A 15,983-nucleotide genomic window follows, 5' to 3' on the forward strand; every position below is an offset into this window, starting at 1 on the left:
GATGAAGAAAGACTGGAATCGAAACTTCATAAGATTTGCAGTCACCACAACGAATTGTTTGACCAAAAAGTTGTGTCTGTGTCTGAAGTCATTAGCGACATATTTTAGATACCAGTTTAGTCGTCTTATTTGTTATTTTACCGATTGTGACATTTTGACTGAGTGTACATTCGCATGGCGGATGATGTATGCATAGCAGGAGACGTTTGCGCTGTCGACCTACCCGATCCCGCTTGTTTGAATTCATTCCATCAATTTTTATTTGTAACATTGATTTGTCTTCGTGATCGATTTATGAAATGTATAGATCGGTAAACTACTATTACATTAATTCATCATATATTCATTGTTTAGCCTGGCTAGAATGGACTTTGAAATAACTTAAATTTGAAAAACAAATTGCTATAATGCAGTCTTGACACTTTTAATTGATTGATTTTATGTACTGTACTACAAATGTAACTCATTCTTTTAACATAGCTGCATTTGCGATTAGTATACTTGATCTTATTTGTTATACTGACGGTTTCTATCTATATATCGTAAAGTAAATTTTTATCATGTGCAATTACAATTGTTGCGATGAAGACCAGTATGGTTTGTTTTCTAGTTGATATTGGTTAAGAACTATCTTTCAGTAACGGTAAATGCTTTTAGATCGGTACTTTGCGTTTTTAAAGGCAGTGCTTTAATGCCTTTCTGGTTGCCGGGTTAATCTTTCATTCCGCGATATCCACCTTATCTACGTGGGGGGTCATTAGGCTCCAAGTAGATCCGGAAATGTTGAATTCTCTCCTCTTCTTATTGCGATATAAAATGTTTTTGGTTTCATTTCATTTACATTGGGAAATAGAGAAACGATCATTGTGTTTTGTTAGTTTTAAAAACTTTTGATATATTTGTATTTTGCATTATAAGCAGTCAACCGATTGACAAACTAGAATTATTTGAACACCGTGTGGAAAGAGGTCGGATGAATTTCGAGTGTTATCTGCAATCTAGATGTTTATAAATCATTTCAATCGTTGATATAATAATTAAAGGTCGACTGAACATGAATTATATTATACAATTTAAAGCGCATTTCTGTTTATGCAAGTGAACCCGTCTAACGTTATTGTTATTTCGCAGTTATGTAAAGTAGCAAATTATCGTTCCTGAATAGGTGGCGCAGTGGTAGCCGATCATGTTCCTCAACTTCCGGTTTCTGCACTGTGCAACCGTTACATTTTTAATTAACGTTGCCAAGTACTTGTTGTGTACCTGGATGTCATTTAAGAGGAGGACATGCATTTCCAATTGACTTAAAAAGAAGGAAAAGTTGGATCAACGCCATGGCCCATACGCAGATTGGACGAGAACACGATGAAATCGTGGAGTCCATCTCAATCAGCTGTTGTTTGCAAGGAACATTTTACTGAAAAAGACTACGTGCAGGAAACTATTCATGGTAAAACTCTATTTTCTTTTTGAAATATATAGTTATATATGTGATGGCCATGCGAATAAACCAAAGTCTCACTGTCTGTTTACAACCGCAATTATCGTTTTAGAATAAAAGGGGGTGGTCAATTCAAGAGTCATAATTTTTGGGATTACGATTCAATGTGATCTGTTTGAGATTTTTTGGTGATTGCTACAATTATAATGATTTCTTACAAGAGGTATATCATACTGAGAATTATTTTAGAAGTAATTATGCTAATGTAGTAATGACAGGAATGCATAAGCTATGCCTCATAGACTTTCTTGAAAAATATCAATGACAATGTTAATAGGAACAAAACAATGACATGCTCTCATCTATATTATACATGTAGTTATTTAGGTACAAACAATGTACGTTTGTTGCATAAGTCTGTAATTTTTTGTCCTTTGGATTTACATAACATACATTGAATCAGGCAAACATAGTTTTATCCAGATTGTAATGAATAAATCTAACTAATATTTTCCAGGTAGTACAAAGTATACATTGCTAATGGAAGTTCATTTAATTATCAAAAAACTAATGTTTTATAACCTTTTTCAGGGCGCAAACCCACCATACAGAGTCTTAAGTCTACTACCATTCCCAGCCTATTTTCCTGTACCAAGCAAGAGACTGAATCGTCTGCAAAAATAAAAATCAGGGCAGTTTCCTGTGAAAACAAAAGAACTAAACTTGATGAATATTGTAGTTGAAATCTAGAGGAAAGTTTTGATTGTAAAGTTGGTTTTCCTGAAGAAGTCATTCATACTGCAGAAAGGATTTATGACTGTCCACCACCAACTGCCGAGCTGATGTTGAGCTTCACAGATGGAATTACGCAAACACCATCAATGCCTATGTTTTCAGCAGAGAATTTTGAAATGAAGACACGTGACACAGCCATGCATTTTTATACCGGTTTAGAGTTGTATACTAAATTTTATTTGTTTTGACCACAATTGGTCCAGCAGCATATTGTTTGAGATACATATATTTTCAAATTGATAGGGTGTCAGTTGAAAATCAGTTTTTTTATGACTTTGATGAAATTGAGGCATTATACAACCAACTTTGAACTGTCTAGATTGAATCTAGCGTTAAGAATATTGTGTATACATGGATTGTTGTTATGTCTAAACAGTGGTGTGAGGCTAACACTTGGCCATCTAGTGGTTTAGTCAGGTATTTTTCGCCATCCAACTTCAAATTAAAGTTTCCTACAACTTGGATTATTATTGACAGCGCAGAATATCCCCTGATAAAACCTAAAGCTCCTAGAGCTCAGGCAACCTTTTCATCATATAAAAACAGAAACACTGAAAATACTTGTATGTGAAATAGTTGAAAGATGTAGAATAGTTCAATTATGTGATCCAGGTGACAGTGTGATGGCTGACAAAGGTTTAAATGTGCAAGATTTGTTTGCTAACTTTTTTCAAAAAAAGAAACAGAATTAGTTCCAAAACTCTTATACGGGATAGAAAAGTCTCCAATTTATACGTGCACATAGAGCGAATTATTGGACTTGGCAAAACATACAAAATTCTAATAAATCCTATAAATGGAACTGAAACAAAATTTTCATCTGAAATAACATTTAGTTGTTTTATGTTGTGTAATTTTAGAACTTGTATTGTGTCAAAGGATGCATAAATAAAAGTGACGCAATGAATTTTGTTCTGATATATATATATTTACAATTACATGCACATGTAAATTGTAATGCATATAAAAATAAGGAGATGTGGTATGATATTCAGTGAGTTTATCGAACCAAAGTGCATAAGAAATGGGTTTAAGCAGTTACATGTGTTACTGTCACCGTACAATCTCCAACAATGAGAAAAACTCGTACCGTGTAAAAAATTTCAGAGATCTTACAACTAAGTTTTGTTGTCTCACCTTGACTTTGGTGAATTGTTTATAACTGTTGGTGTAAATATAAAAAAGAAGATGTGGTATGATTGCCAATGAGACACCTCTCCACAAGAGACCAAATGACACAGAAATTAACAGCTATAGGTCACAGTACGGCCTTCAACAATGAGCAAAGTCCATACCGCACAGTCAGCTATCAAAGGCCCCGAAATGACACTGTAAAACAATTCAAACAAGAAAACTAACAGCCTAATTTATGTACAAGAAATGAACGGATAACAAATACAATGTATGCAACACATAAACAAACGACAACCACTGACTTGGGACAGGCACTTACATGTACATACAGAATGTGTTGGGGTTAAACATGTTAGCGGGATCCCAACCCTCCCCCTAACCTGGGACAGAGGTGTAACAGTACAACATAAGAACGAACTATAAAAATCAGTTGAAAGAGCTCCGAGGCTTAACTCATCAGATGGATAAATACAAATACAAGTGGACGTGGCCGGGTAGTTGTACATCCAAACAACAAAAAGACACTAAGTACAGATCTGAGAGTACTCGCAGTTACTGACAGCTAGTTCAAAGCCACTAACAACCGATAAAAAAATCTTGCATCTAAGACTAAATTATCAATCCGTAAGCTCCCTTTAGAATTTTATAAATTTTAAATTTTACATTTCTGAGTTATGGGGTTTTATTCATTAAAAAAGGGTTTATTCATTAAAAAAGGGTTTATTAATTAAAAAAGGGGGGATTTTCCAGTTTTTGGACAACAACTCAAAAATGCTTTAAGCAGTTCACATGAAACTTTTGTGAATTATTTATAGCTATTGATGTAATCTCCCTATTGATTTTCATAAATTTCAAATATGACATTTGGTCCATTTTTGCCCCAACTGTTCAGGGTTGGACCTCTGCGGGTGTATCCAGCTGCGCTCAGCGAATCAGTTTATTTCTTAATTAAGAACTCCTTTTTTCGTTCATAAATTATTTTATACTTGGAAATATAATTTTGCTTGGAGTTATAGTTTCTAAAAAAAGTATTGTCATTGAAAGAGTTGACATGTTGCAATGTACATTTATTCTACATAGTTCTCTGGTACCAAATCAAAAGTTAATATAAAAGAAAGAAGTCAAAGGTTTCCCGTCATAGTTTAGTTACATACATTTTTTTTGTAACTGAGGTCGTTGAATATAGATCATTATATAAATAAGGAGATGTGTTATGATTGCCAATGAAACAACTATCACCCATACTTACCAGTAACAAACCACATTTGCAAAGTTGAATAAAATACAGTTGATAACATTTACTTATTACTAAAAAGAAAATGCCTAACTATTTATACAGTATTTGACTATAAACATAGATAAAAAAGGTACAAACTGGACATAATGCTCTAGTTCATAAACAAGTGAGAACAATCGCCTTCATATAGTGCTCAGAATATGACATTCATAAAACTTGTTCAATATCATTAGAGAACTCTAAATCTTAAATACTGAAAGCCACCTCTGATAAGTACACTGTACTATGCAAGATAATGATATAACTGGACTAAAAATACACACAACCTGTAATTAACTGCCTTTACAGCGCTTTCGCGCTTTGATTTATTTCTCTTTGTTTGTTGTGCTTCTTGTCGACCTGATGAGTCTAGCTCTTTCCAACTGAATAACACACATATAGCTTCAAACGTTGCTTCGTATTTATAGATCCTTGGGTTTGTGTAGGTAAATCCAGAAAAGAGCTTCGGGCGCACGAAATTCATAAGGTGTTCTTTTCATTTTTGTGCTGTTATACCACTGTCCAAGGTTCGTCACATTTGTTTTTGGTTTATTGTATTAAGCAAAAACAAGGCCGCTGCTTTTCTTTTAATGAATTGTTTCACAATCTTGTCATTCCGGGGTCTTTATAGCTTTGTTATACACCTTAAAGTGACGTATAGTTGTTGACATCTTTGTCATTCCGGGGTCTTTATAGCTTTGTTATACACCTTAAATAAAGGCAACAGTAGTATACCGGTGTTCAAAAGTCATAAATCGATTGAGAGGAAACAAATCCGGGTTACAAACTAAAACCGAGGGAAACACATCAACAATAAGAGGAAAACAAAGGAACAACAGGAACACTGAAGTGCAACAAAAAAAAACGCCAACATACATAGAAACGAACTATTTGATAACAACTGCCATATTCCTGACTTTGTACAGGACATTTTAAGGAAAAATGGTGGGTTGAACCTGGTTTAATGGCTAGCCAAACCTCCCGCTTTATGACAATGTTAAAAAAATATCGCTAAAATAACAACGCTAAGGGACAGAAATATAGCACAAACACATAATATAATAGTCGACACCACATGCAAACCGCAGAACAACAGCGAACATATTCCATCAACGACAGACATCACAGGAAATCACAAACAGTGACGCGCTTACGTAACTAACATGCAATCTCGAACTTTATACAATTATTTTAACAATACTCGTCCAAACAATTTTCATGACAATAATGTTATGGAAAGGCAATTTTATAATTATTTGGACTACAAACGATAAGACATAACAGATTATCCAGTATATAGAATAAGTATAACAAAATTGATTTCTATAACAATGACTGCATGTCGGTAAACTTTAAGCGAGAAGTAATTATTTTGACTCTACAGTGTAATATACTATTGTCACATATCTTCATTCTGGCACAAGTGTGCATTTTCTACCAACCAATGTAATTACGTCTCCTTGATTTCATTAGATTTAGATTGAAGACCCCTCTGTTTGTCCCATTCTCTAAGTTCCCGTACGGACTGTGGCAGTTCCTTTCCACTGGTTTCTGGTAGTAAAAGTTGTAATAAAGTCGCAACACCACAACATACTCCAAAGATTATTCCGGGTCCCCATTCTATATATGTTGCCTGAACAAGAAACAACAAGTTCATTTCTCATATTGCATAAAAGATGCCAGTAATAATCTGATTAGTGCTTATACTTTTTTAGTTTGTCGTTAAAGTAAAGCAGATTACTAGAACAGTATATATAGCATTTACCCCTCGTAGGTTGACGGAAACATGACATTTAAGATAATTCTTGGACTAAGTTTTGCCAAAATAACATGTCATAATGAAAATAAATCCTGATTGACCAAAGTTTTCAATCTAAATATAAATAATGTTAAAGGACTCGCCAAAATATTTTATCTGATAAAATAATACACTTTTGTCTTCCTATAGGGGAGAATTAGAGCTTGATAAATTGTATTGAAACCTTGTACATTTTAATTGGTTGACCTCTAGATGTGATTTGGTTTTTTGTGTGTCCTTAAAAGTTGCTTTCTCATTGACGTCGACTTCACACGTCCTTTATATATGGAAGTCATCATCCGCGCATAACGTTCATATCGTATTCACGTATTGTGAATCGTCTAAACCCCAAATAAACTGTGAATGAATTCAATAAAAAGTATTAGAGATGTGCATATAGTCAGAAACAAATGATTTGAACGAAAATGCATGCGCATGTTTTTTACTTTTTGATGAGTATAATGTTGTTTAAAGATACGAGTGAGTTGAATGCACATTTTGTTTTCTATTGTTTAATCAAATAGTTTCCATACTTTTTAATTAAAGTATGGACAACAATACATTCAGGGCACGTTGTTATATGACATGTTTTTTTACTGTTCTCTGAGTATCATTTTACTTTTTGCCAACACAATACCTTTAAAACTTACCAACATTGTAGCATATGGTGCTAGCATGCCACCAACTCTTCCTGACATTGATCCTAAACCAATACCGATGTTTCTTTAAAATAATATATAAAAATATATGATATAAGAGCATACTAATTAATTATAGGTTCAGACCACAAATGAAATACAAACATACTTTAAATACAAACTTACTTTAAATACAAACATACTTTAAATACAAACCTACTTTAAAAGAGGGACGAAAGATACCAGCGGGACAGTCAAACTCATAGATCGAAGACAAACTGACAACGCCATGGCCAAAAATAAAAGGACAAACAGACAAATAATAGTACAGATGACACAATATAGAAAACCAAAGACTAAGCAACACGAACCCCACCAAAAACTGGGGGTGATCTTAGGTGCTCCGGAAGGGTAAGCAGATCCTGCTCCATATGTGGCACCCGTCGTGTTGCTTGTGTTATTACAAATCCGGTAAATAGTTAAATTCGGTAAGTCACATTCGTGAAAAGGGAGGGTATTGTAGCTGCGACATAAGGAACATATCCGATATCATCTGTGAAACGGTTATTCCATAACGGTCAACCAACTCGTGATGGCGTCCGTAAAATTTACGAAGGGATGACTTCAACTTCACCATTTGGAACTCTTGGTTTAATAGCTTCCTTGTGAGCAGCAATCCTCTATCAAGGAAATCATGATAGGAAACACAAGCCCGGGAATATCGTATCAATTGGGAGATATATACTCCGTATGCAGGCGCTGCTGGAATGTTGCTACATAGAAATGGAAAGTTTACAATTGGGAAGCTGAAATCATCTCTTCTGTCGTAAAGTTTTGTTTTCAACCGACCCTCATTGTCAATTTCTAGATGTAAGTCAAGATATGAGGCAGACTTAACTGTATCTGTAGTATCCTTTATCTCTAGTTCGATGGGATAGATTCGTTCAACATAGTCACCAAATTTTGTATTATTTAGTGAGAGAACATCATCTATATAGCGGAACGTAGAGTTAAAGGATATTGCTAACTTCTTATCTTTCTTGCTAAGAAGTTCCTGTATAAATGGTTGACACCGATCAAACTTCTCAACTGACGAACATCGTACTGTTTATAGTCCTGGCAAACATCTCAACTGGCAAACATCGTACTGTTTATAGTCCTGGCAAACATCGTACTGTTTATAGTCCTGGCAAACATCTCAACTGGCAAACATCGTACTGTTTATAGTCCTGGCAAACATCTCAACTGGCAAACATCGTACTGTTTATAGTCCTGGCAAACATTCCAACTGGCAAACATCGTACTGTTTATATTCCTGGCAAACGTCTCAACTGGCAAACATCGTACTGTTTATAGTCCTGGCAAACATCTCAACTAGCACACATCGTACTGTTTATAGTCCTGGCAAACATCGTACTGTTTATAGTCCTGGCAAACATCTCAACTGGCAAACATCGTACTGTTTATAGTCCTGGCAAACATCGTACTGTTTATAGTCCTGGCAAACATCGTACTGTTTATAGTCCTGGCAAACATCGTACTGTTTATAGTCCTGGCAAACATCGTACTGTTTATATTCCTGGCAAACGTCTCAACTGGCAAACATCGTACTGTTTATAGTCCTGGCAAACATCTCAACTGGCAAACATCGTACTGTTTATAGTCCTGGCAAACATCGTACTGTTTATAGTCCTGGCAAACATCTCAACTGGCAAACATCGTACTGTTTATAGTCCTGGCAAACATCTCAACTGGCAAACATCGTACTGTTTATAGTCCTGGCAAACATTCCAACTGGCAAACATCGTACTGTTTATATTCCTGGCAAACGTCTCAACTGGCAAACATCGTACTGTTTATAGTCCTGGCAAACATCTCAACTAGCACACATCGTACTGTTTATAGTAAAGGCAAACATCGTACTGTTTATAGTCCTGGCAAACATCTCAACTGGCAAACATCGTACTGTTTATAGTCCTGGCAAACATCGTACTGTTTATAGTCCTGGCAAACATCGTACTGTTTATAGTTCATATTACTTTTATGGCAAACTTAGAAGACTATAAAATGTGGCAGAGTTCAACTTTATCAATCTTCTGTTATACAGCGGAGGTATTGTATAAAAATCGCTATTTTGTCTTTTCATTACCGTAATATGATTTCAGTGCAAAACGAATATTATTTCCTTTATAATCGTGATTTTTGAAATATCAAGTTAGTTGTACATGAATTATGATAAACAAAAAATAGCAAACATGTTATGTCTATAACACAACTGAAACATACATTAAATTTTCAAAGTGTTCAAAATACTCTTGTATTGGCCGTTTATCTGCATATACAAATATTGTGCAGCTAGACTTTTGTCAAAGGTAAATCTTGCCATATTTTGTATGAGCTGTCCCAGGACAGGAGTCTGTAAAACAGTGGATGTTGTTGGTTGCCGTCTATAATATTCTTTTCGTTTATTGTTTTGTACATAAACCAGGCTTTTGGTTTTCTCGTTTAAATAGATATACATTTTGTAATGGCGGGGCTTTTTGTAGCTAACTTAACGATATCTATTTTGCTCATTGTTGAAGACTGTACGCTACCCTATAGTTGCCTACATCTGCGTCATTTAGTTTCTTGTGGAAAGTTGTCTCATTTGCAATCATATCACATCTTTTTTTTTAACATTCCTTGGATTATAAAGACAGTTCTTGCTTATGCCATGCTTTAACTGTACCTTAAATTTGTTGGGTACAATTCTGGTGTAAACAAAAATATCAAACTGAAGGATCCAGTGATTCCAAACTTCCCAATAAAACTTAATATAATGGAGGCAGTTTCGTAATGGTGATTTCTTTCTGTATATAAAATGAACAAGAAATATAATTTTAGTTATACAATGAAGATGCTTAAAATGTTTACTTGACGATGTATATTTAATGTCATAGGTGACCTACATATTTTAGGTGGTTCCTCGTTTTTCCTGCTTGGGCATCGGTCTATTTATGAGACAACATTTCTGTCTTCTCAAAGTATTGATATTTATTAGTCTTACCATAAAGGACTGTTTCTGATCGATCAAAATTACGATCACATGAAGATGAAAATGTTTCCTGTGACAACCTCAAGAATTCACATATCGAGGGTGATACTAGTAATATCACCTGTATAAACATCAAAATATCCATGAGCAGTGATGACAACACATATTAAGTTGACACCAGATGATTTCCGGATGTCGTCTGCAGGTTATTTGAAATTCAATGTCACTCGACTGAAGCTGGCTATCGGATAAATAAACATTTTAAAAATTCAAAGATGTTTAAAGTTCCAACTCCCTCAGTCAAAGTTGACCTTGACATGAATTTTGCTATTTTTATACATACATAGGCCTTATCATTTCTATGTATCTATACAACCCTGTCTTTCAAATATAGATTTGATCGTTCCTGATAAAGGTAAATCCAGAAAAGCTCTTTGAACGCCCGAAATTTATTATTCGTAAATTTTATTTATATCTGATAGTTGTAACGTTACGTACTGATTTTCCTATTTTCTTGAATTTTTGTTACACTCTTTAAATTCTTAAACTTCCAGTCTCGCTTTTACAGAATTCGTGCAATTCAGTTTAGTTTTTGTTTTTTTACCTTGATTTGTATCTACTTTTTTGTTCTATTCGATTAATGAGATTTGAAAATCGGCAAAACACTGTTGCCTAAATTAATGGATTGTTATGTTTTATTAAAACATTTACATCCATCTTAGGCGACGGACATCAGGAATTATCAGCTTATGAGTGCTGTTTTTCCTTGGGCATAAATCCTCGGTAAACTAACAAGTTTCTAATTATAGATGTTCACCTCCTAAAATTTCGTGGTGTATGTTATCTTATCTTAATTAAGCTGTAAGGTTTAGTGACAGTTTTAACATACCTTTCAGAGTATGTAATATAACAGATATAACTAGAGAAATCCCAGCTATACTATGAAATGTAACTGAAATACTTTTTCTTCTGAATCTGAAATGGAAAATAAACCATGTATAAGATGCACAAAGAAATTCACGAAAAAACTTATAAATGACAAAGGCATTCCTGAATTGTTAAAAGGCTTTGCATTAAAGTGTTCTTTGCATAAAAGTGCCTGCAGCTGCTACTCAGACTTCATAAAACGTCACCAGTGTCTGAGCAGAAAGTTGCTGAACCCGAGTAATGTCAAAGAACGTCTTGTCCTTTTTCTAAAAAGTTCATCGGAAGATACCGAGACCTTGTTGATAAATATTCCGTATCAACTTCACAAATAATACAAGATGTTCTTGACGTATAGATTCTATGTACTAACGTTGTTTATCATCTTAATCACGTGTTATAGTGTTCTTTTTATTTGTCTTTGTATATTTCAGCCTTTACTGTTACACTTTGGTATATACTTTTGGCCTGGCTAGGTATTTATACATCCCGCCATTGTGTTATTGTGCTGTGGTCATTTTGTATTCTTATCTGTCGTTTTTGCTTGTGTGCTTTGTCTATGGAGTGTCTATATGCCATTTTGTTTTTCTTTGTTTAAATAGTTGTTTGTTTTATGGTGATTGGGGTTGTGGCACAGTGTTGACTGCTGTACCCCAACTTTTGGCGTTTTTGCCTGTTGGGTCTGTTTGTTTTTCTCACACATTGTTGTCAATGCAGTGGAATGCTGTATGACTGTAATACAAGTGAGAGGTTTAGCTGCTAAGGAAATGCCTGTACCAAGTCAGGAATATGACAGTTGTTTTCCATTTGTTTGATGTATTTGAGTTTTTGAATGTTCCTTGGAGTTCGGTCTTTTTGTTATTTTACTTTTTTTATAAAGATAAACATGTACATAGAAACAGTTGCAAAAAGAGGGCAGAAAGGGAATAACGTAAAATACAAATGTGAAAACAAAATGAACAAACTAGGTAAACAAATCACACAAACGACGGAATGTCAACGAACTAGGTAAACAAATCACACAAACGACGGAATGTCAATTTAACCAACACAATATTTCATTACCATAATTTGTTTAGGCACTTATCGTAAAACATATTTAATAAGTACATATATATTGACTATTCTTTCAGGTTTGGTTTGGTCAATAAGATCCTCGCGTATACATGCATCAACAGATCTTTGGATTTTCAATGTTTGAATTGGTGACATATGATGATGTTAGCTATAAAAAGAGCCTCGGACGCACTATAGAGTGTTTTTTTTTCCATTTCACTCGTATTTCATTTCTAGATTACAAAATAATAAAAGTGAATTTTATCTACATTTTCAGAAGTTTAACTTGTTGAGTTATTTTCACCACTTTTGGATTGCTGTTATCACAACTTATCTACGTTTTGTATGTGTTGTCCCATTTCTGTCGTTTACTGTATATCTTATTAACGATTACCCATTACAAAATTAATTTTATTGATGTTACCTTCTCACTAAAATCATAAAAGTAATCATAGCTGGAGTTTCTACGGCTACATTAAGGAAAAAGTTTAAATGTCTGTCACCAGCTAGTTGTGTTGATGTAAAGGTTAATCCAAAATAGACTAAAGAATTCGTAAACCTGAAAAAAGATTGAACATTTTTCCATCATTCCTCGTGGCATTTAAGGCAACATCATTAAATGAGCGCTCGCTATATTTTGTAATGACAGGGTAAACGTATACATTTTTATTATAAACATATTAATAGATATTTTCTTGACAACACAATTTCTTTTTTTAATATCCTTCCATTATAAACTATATTGCTATTTAAATTGTCGACATTTACCCAATATTTATATATTTGCTGCTAGATGATGTATGAGTTATTCGGTGTTTGTATTAAGTATTCAATTCCATATATCTTGGTCTGAAGCTTCTATGAAATAAAAGTATTTGTCGAGATACGTACATAAATTCGCACTGCTTCACATTTTCTGACAAGTGAAAACCTTTATACTCATAACTATAAATACCAGGTGAAGGCCATGATCCCAGTAGTCTTCAGCAGTAGCTTATGTTGTAAAATTGTGAACAAGTTTTCTCTGTTAAGGTTTCTGTCCTGTGTGTCTACATTTACTAGTAAATCTTGTTCTTTCAAAGGGGTAGTTATCTCTATCTCGTCCTCCAAAAGAGGCAAAACATCATCAACGTTTACCTTATTGATCCTTGCAATCTTTTTCACCTGCAATCGTGCTTTTTTAATTTTCTTATTTGCTATAAGCCATCTCAATGATTCGTCTAATATCCTACATTGTTTTAAAGAAACTAATGAAAAATCTTGTTAGAATCACAGAATACAGGAAAAATGTTGATTTCACTGGGACCATATCATTTTATCGCTAAATATTTACATACCTCAGTTAATATTATTGAACATTTTTACTTTATACAAATTTATGAAATTAATTTTGGAAATGTTTGCATACGCTAAAACAACAATTCATAAAGTTTATAACCCGGAATATAATAATAGAAAAGATTGTGGTTTCAACAATTGGAACATATCCGTCGTCATTTGTGAAACAGATATTGCATAACGGTCAATAATTGGCGTTATTAAATTTCAGATTTCAGCTTAACCACTTGGAACTTTTGGTTCAATAGCTTCCTTGTAAGCAGCAACCCTGTACCAAGGAAAGCATGATAGGAAATGCAAGCTCTAGAATAACGTATCAAATGAGAGATATATACTCCATATGCAGGTTCTGCTGGAATTTTGCTACTTTAAAATGGAAAGTTAACAATTGGGAAGCTAAAATCATCTCTTTTGTTGTAATGTTTTGTTCACAACCAACCCTCATTGTCAATTTCTAGATGTAAGTCAAGATATGAGGCATACTTAAGTGTATATGTTGTATCCTTTATCTCAAACGGATATAATATAATGAACAGGTATCGGTAGCATTGACTTTATATATATTAGAACTTTCTGTTCAATCATTACTGCAAAGGTCGCAGTTTATTTTTGAAACTTTTAGTTTTCGCGCCAAAACAAATATGTTAACGAAATTGTTCGTTAGAAAACAATTGCTAGTATATCTTCTTGGACTTGCATTAAATATTTTAAGCGTTTTGAATAGTAAGATTCACGAGTGTAAACTATGCAATGTTTTCGGTTGTTAACAATTGTCACAATCAACTACAGACATGAAATAAACTAATCATTACGTATATGTAAGAGAATGATAATCCCTTTCTTCAACGCTCGTACTTATCATGAAGTAAAGGATTATCATTCTCTTACAAACTTAGAATATTGTAAAGTGCTCAAGGCTCAAATGATCTCTTGATTGGTTGTATTCAAGAGTTAGTTTCATTGTCAGTGCAATGTTTATAATTGAAGCATGACTTCCTTTTTCGGCATGTCATTTATGGATTAGTTTTAGTGATGTAAGGACTTTCTTATCATTTGGGAAATATTTTTTAAAAAAATGCGTTATAGATATTACGTGACACAACAGTGCAAAGAATAGGTACAAATTGTATATGTTTCCTGATTGTGAGTATGAATGTAAATCATGTTATATTTTAGTGAGGAATTGTTCTTTCTTTATTTACAGTTTAAATCAATTAATACATTTTAGTTACAACTAAATTTTATTTCACAGCCAATATTTTGGTCCGGCTTTTTACATCAAATACTATTTCATTATGCCAGGGAACGTTCAAATAAAATGCCTTTAAAAGATTTTAATATGCTCAAAACTTAAATTAAGTTCCTGTTTTTTTTTATTTTATCGGAATATTGGAAATAACTATTCTTCCATACCGCTGATCCAATAATCAAAGTTTTGGAAAGCGAAAGATTTGGGTTATTTTTATCTTAAAGCTTTTTGTTTCCTTTTTTTGCATTGCTTTGATATTGTTTAATTTTTTAGTAATTTGAAGTTATTAATATTTTCATAATAAAATTCACGGTACCAATTTTACTGCACCAGTAAACTTCAACTTATTTTGAGTTTTCTGTTTGTTTCCCAATTCAACTTTTAGTCAGTTTCAATCACTGTGTGAAAAATGCTTTCAATCCGATAAATGTGCTTCGGGGCAGTTGTAACTCATTTATAGAAACTCTTTGTTGATACAAATAATAGGATAATCCCTTACTAAGAACATGATTTACATTCATTCTTCACAATTAAGAGGCATCAAATCCTACAATTGCATTGGTCGAGAGCACTTTGCTATATTCTAAATTTGTTTTAACCCATTTCTCTGACGTCAGTCTATTGTTCTTACAGTAGATTATTTTTCAAGAATCCACTGACCACTTCGTTTACTTAAGATAACTTATTTTATAACTTTAAACTTTTAACTTACGATTTTTTATCCTTTCAAAAACGTGAGGCATATGAAGGGTTCGAACTCGCGCGTATTTTCTTCATAATCAGTAGAGTCTTCAGTCTATGCATGATACCACTATACCACGAGTGCTGACATAGATCGATATTTAAATAACACTCTTAAAGCGCACAACTGTCAATACATGTCAATACACTGTATTTCTATCTCAGAGATAATTCGCTTTTGTTATCTAATAAAATATTTATACTATGTCTGGATTTGTTCATGTTCTTTTCAAATTTATGTAAATTGTTTTATGCGTTATTTTTTAAGGAAGATTATGTTCTACATTTGAACGTTCTTGAGTATAGTTATATAGCAGTATGGAAATATCTTAAAAAAGAGTTTATTCACGATGTCAGGTTTGAACATTGGTCGATTTTCAACATCGTTATAATGAACCGATGGGTCTTTATACGATTGTGGCTATTACACACTAGTTCTAAACACTAGAGAATCGAGGAATTGTATATATTAGTACAGTTCCTTGATAAAATAAACCGTGAACCATATGCCCATTACACATGTCACTTTTAACGTACAAGGACTTTTCCTTTTCATCAT

At 33.5% G+C, this 15,983-nt stretch overlaps 1 protein-coding gene across 1 annotated transcript; it reads right to left on the reverse strand.

Moving 5' to 3' along the window:
• Positions 1 to 5,855: 5,855 nt before the first annotated feature.
• LOC127733971 (solute carrier family 22 member 21-like) lies at positions 5,856 to 13,453 on the reverse strand. Its single transcript, XM_052243461.1, has 5 exons — positions 12,521 to 13,453; positions 11,006 to 11,091; positions 9,811 to 9,931; positions 7,095 to 7,167; positions 5,856 to 6,279 (listed from the first exon to the last, which is right to left on the reverse strand). The coding sequence occupies exons 1-5, from the start codon at positions 12,547 to 12,549 to the stop codon at positions 6,097 to 6,099; spliced, it is 492 nt and encodes a 163-aa protein (XP_052099421.1). The 5' UTR covers positions 12,550 to 13,453; the 3' UTR covers positions 5,856 to 6,096.
• Between the last annotated feature and the right edge of the window lie 2,530 nt (positions 13,454 to 15,983).

Source organism: Mytilus californianus, unplaced genomic scaffold, assembly GCF_021869535.1.
Source record: "Mytilus californianus isolate M0D057914Y unplaced genomic scaffold, xbMytCali1.0.p SCAF_3, whole genome shotgun sequence".
Lineage (NCBI taxonomy): Eukaryota > Metazoa > Mollusca > Bivalvia > Mytilida > Mytilidae > Mytilus > Mytilus californianus.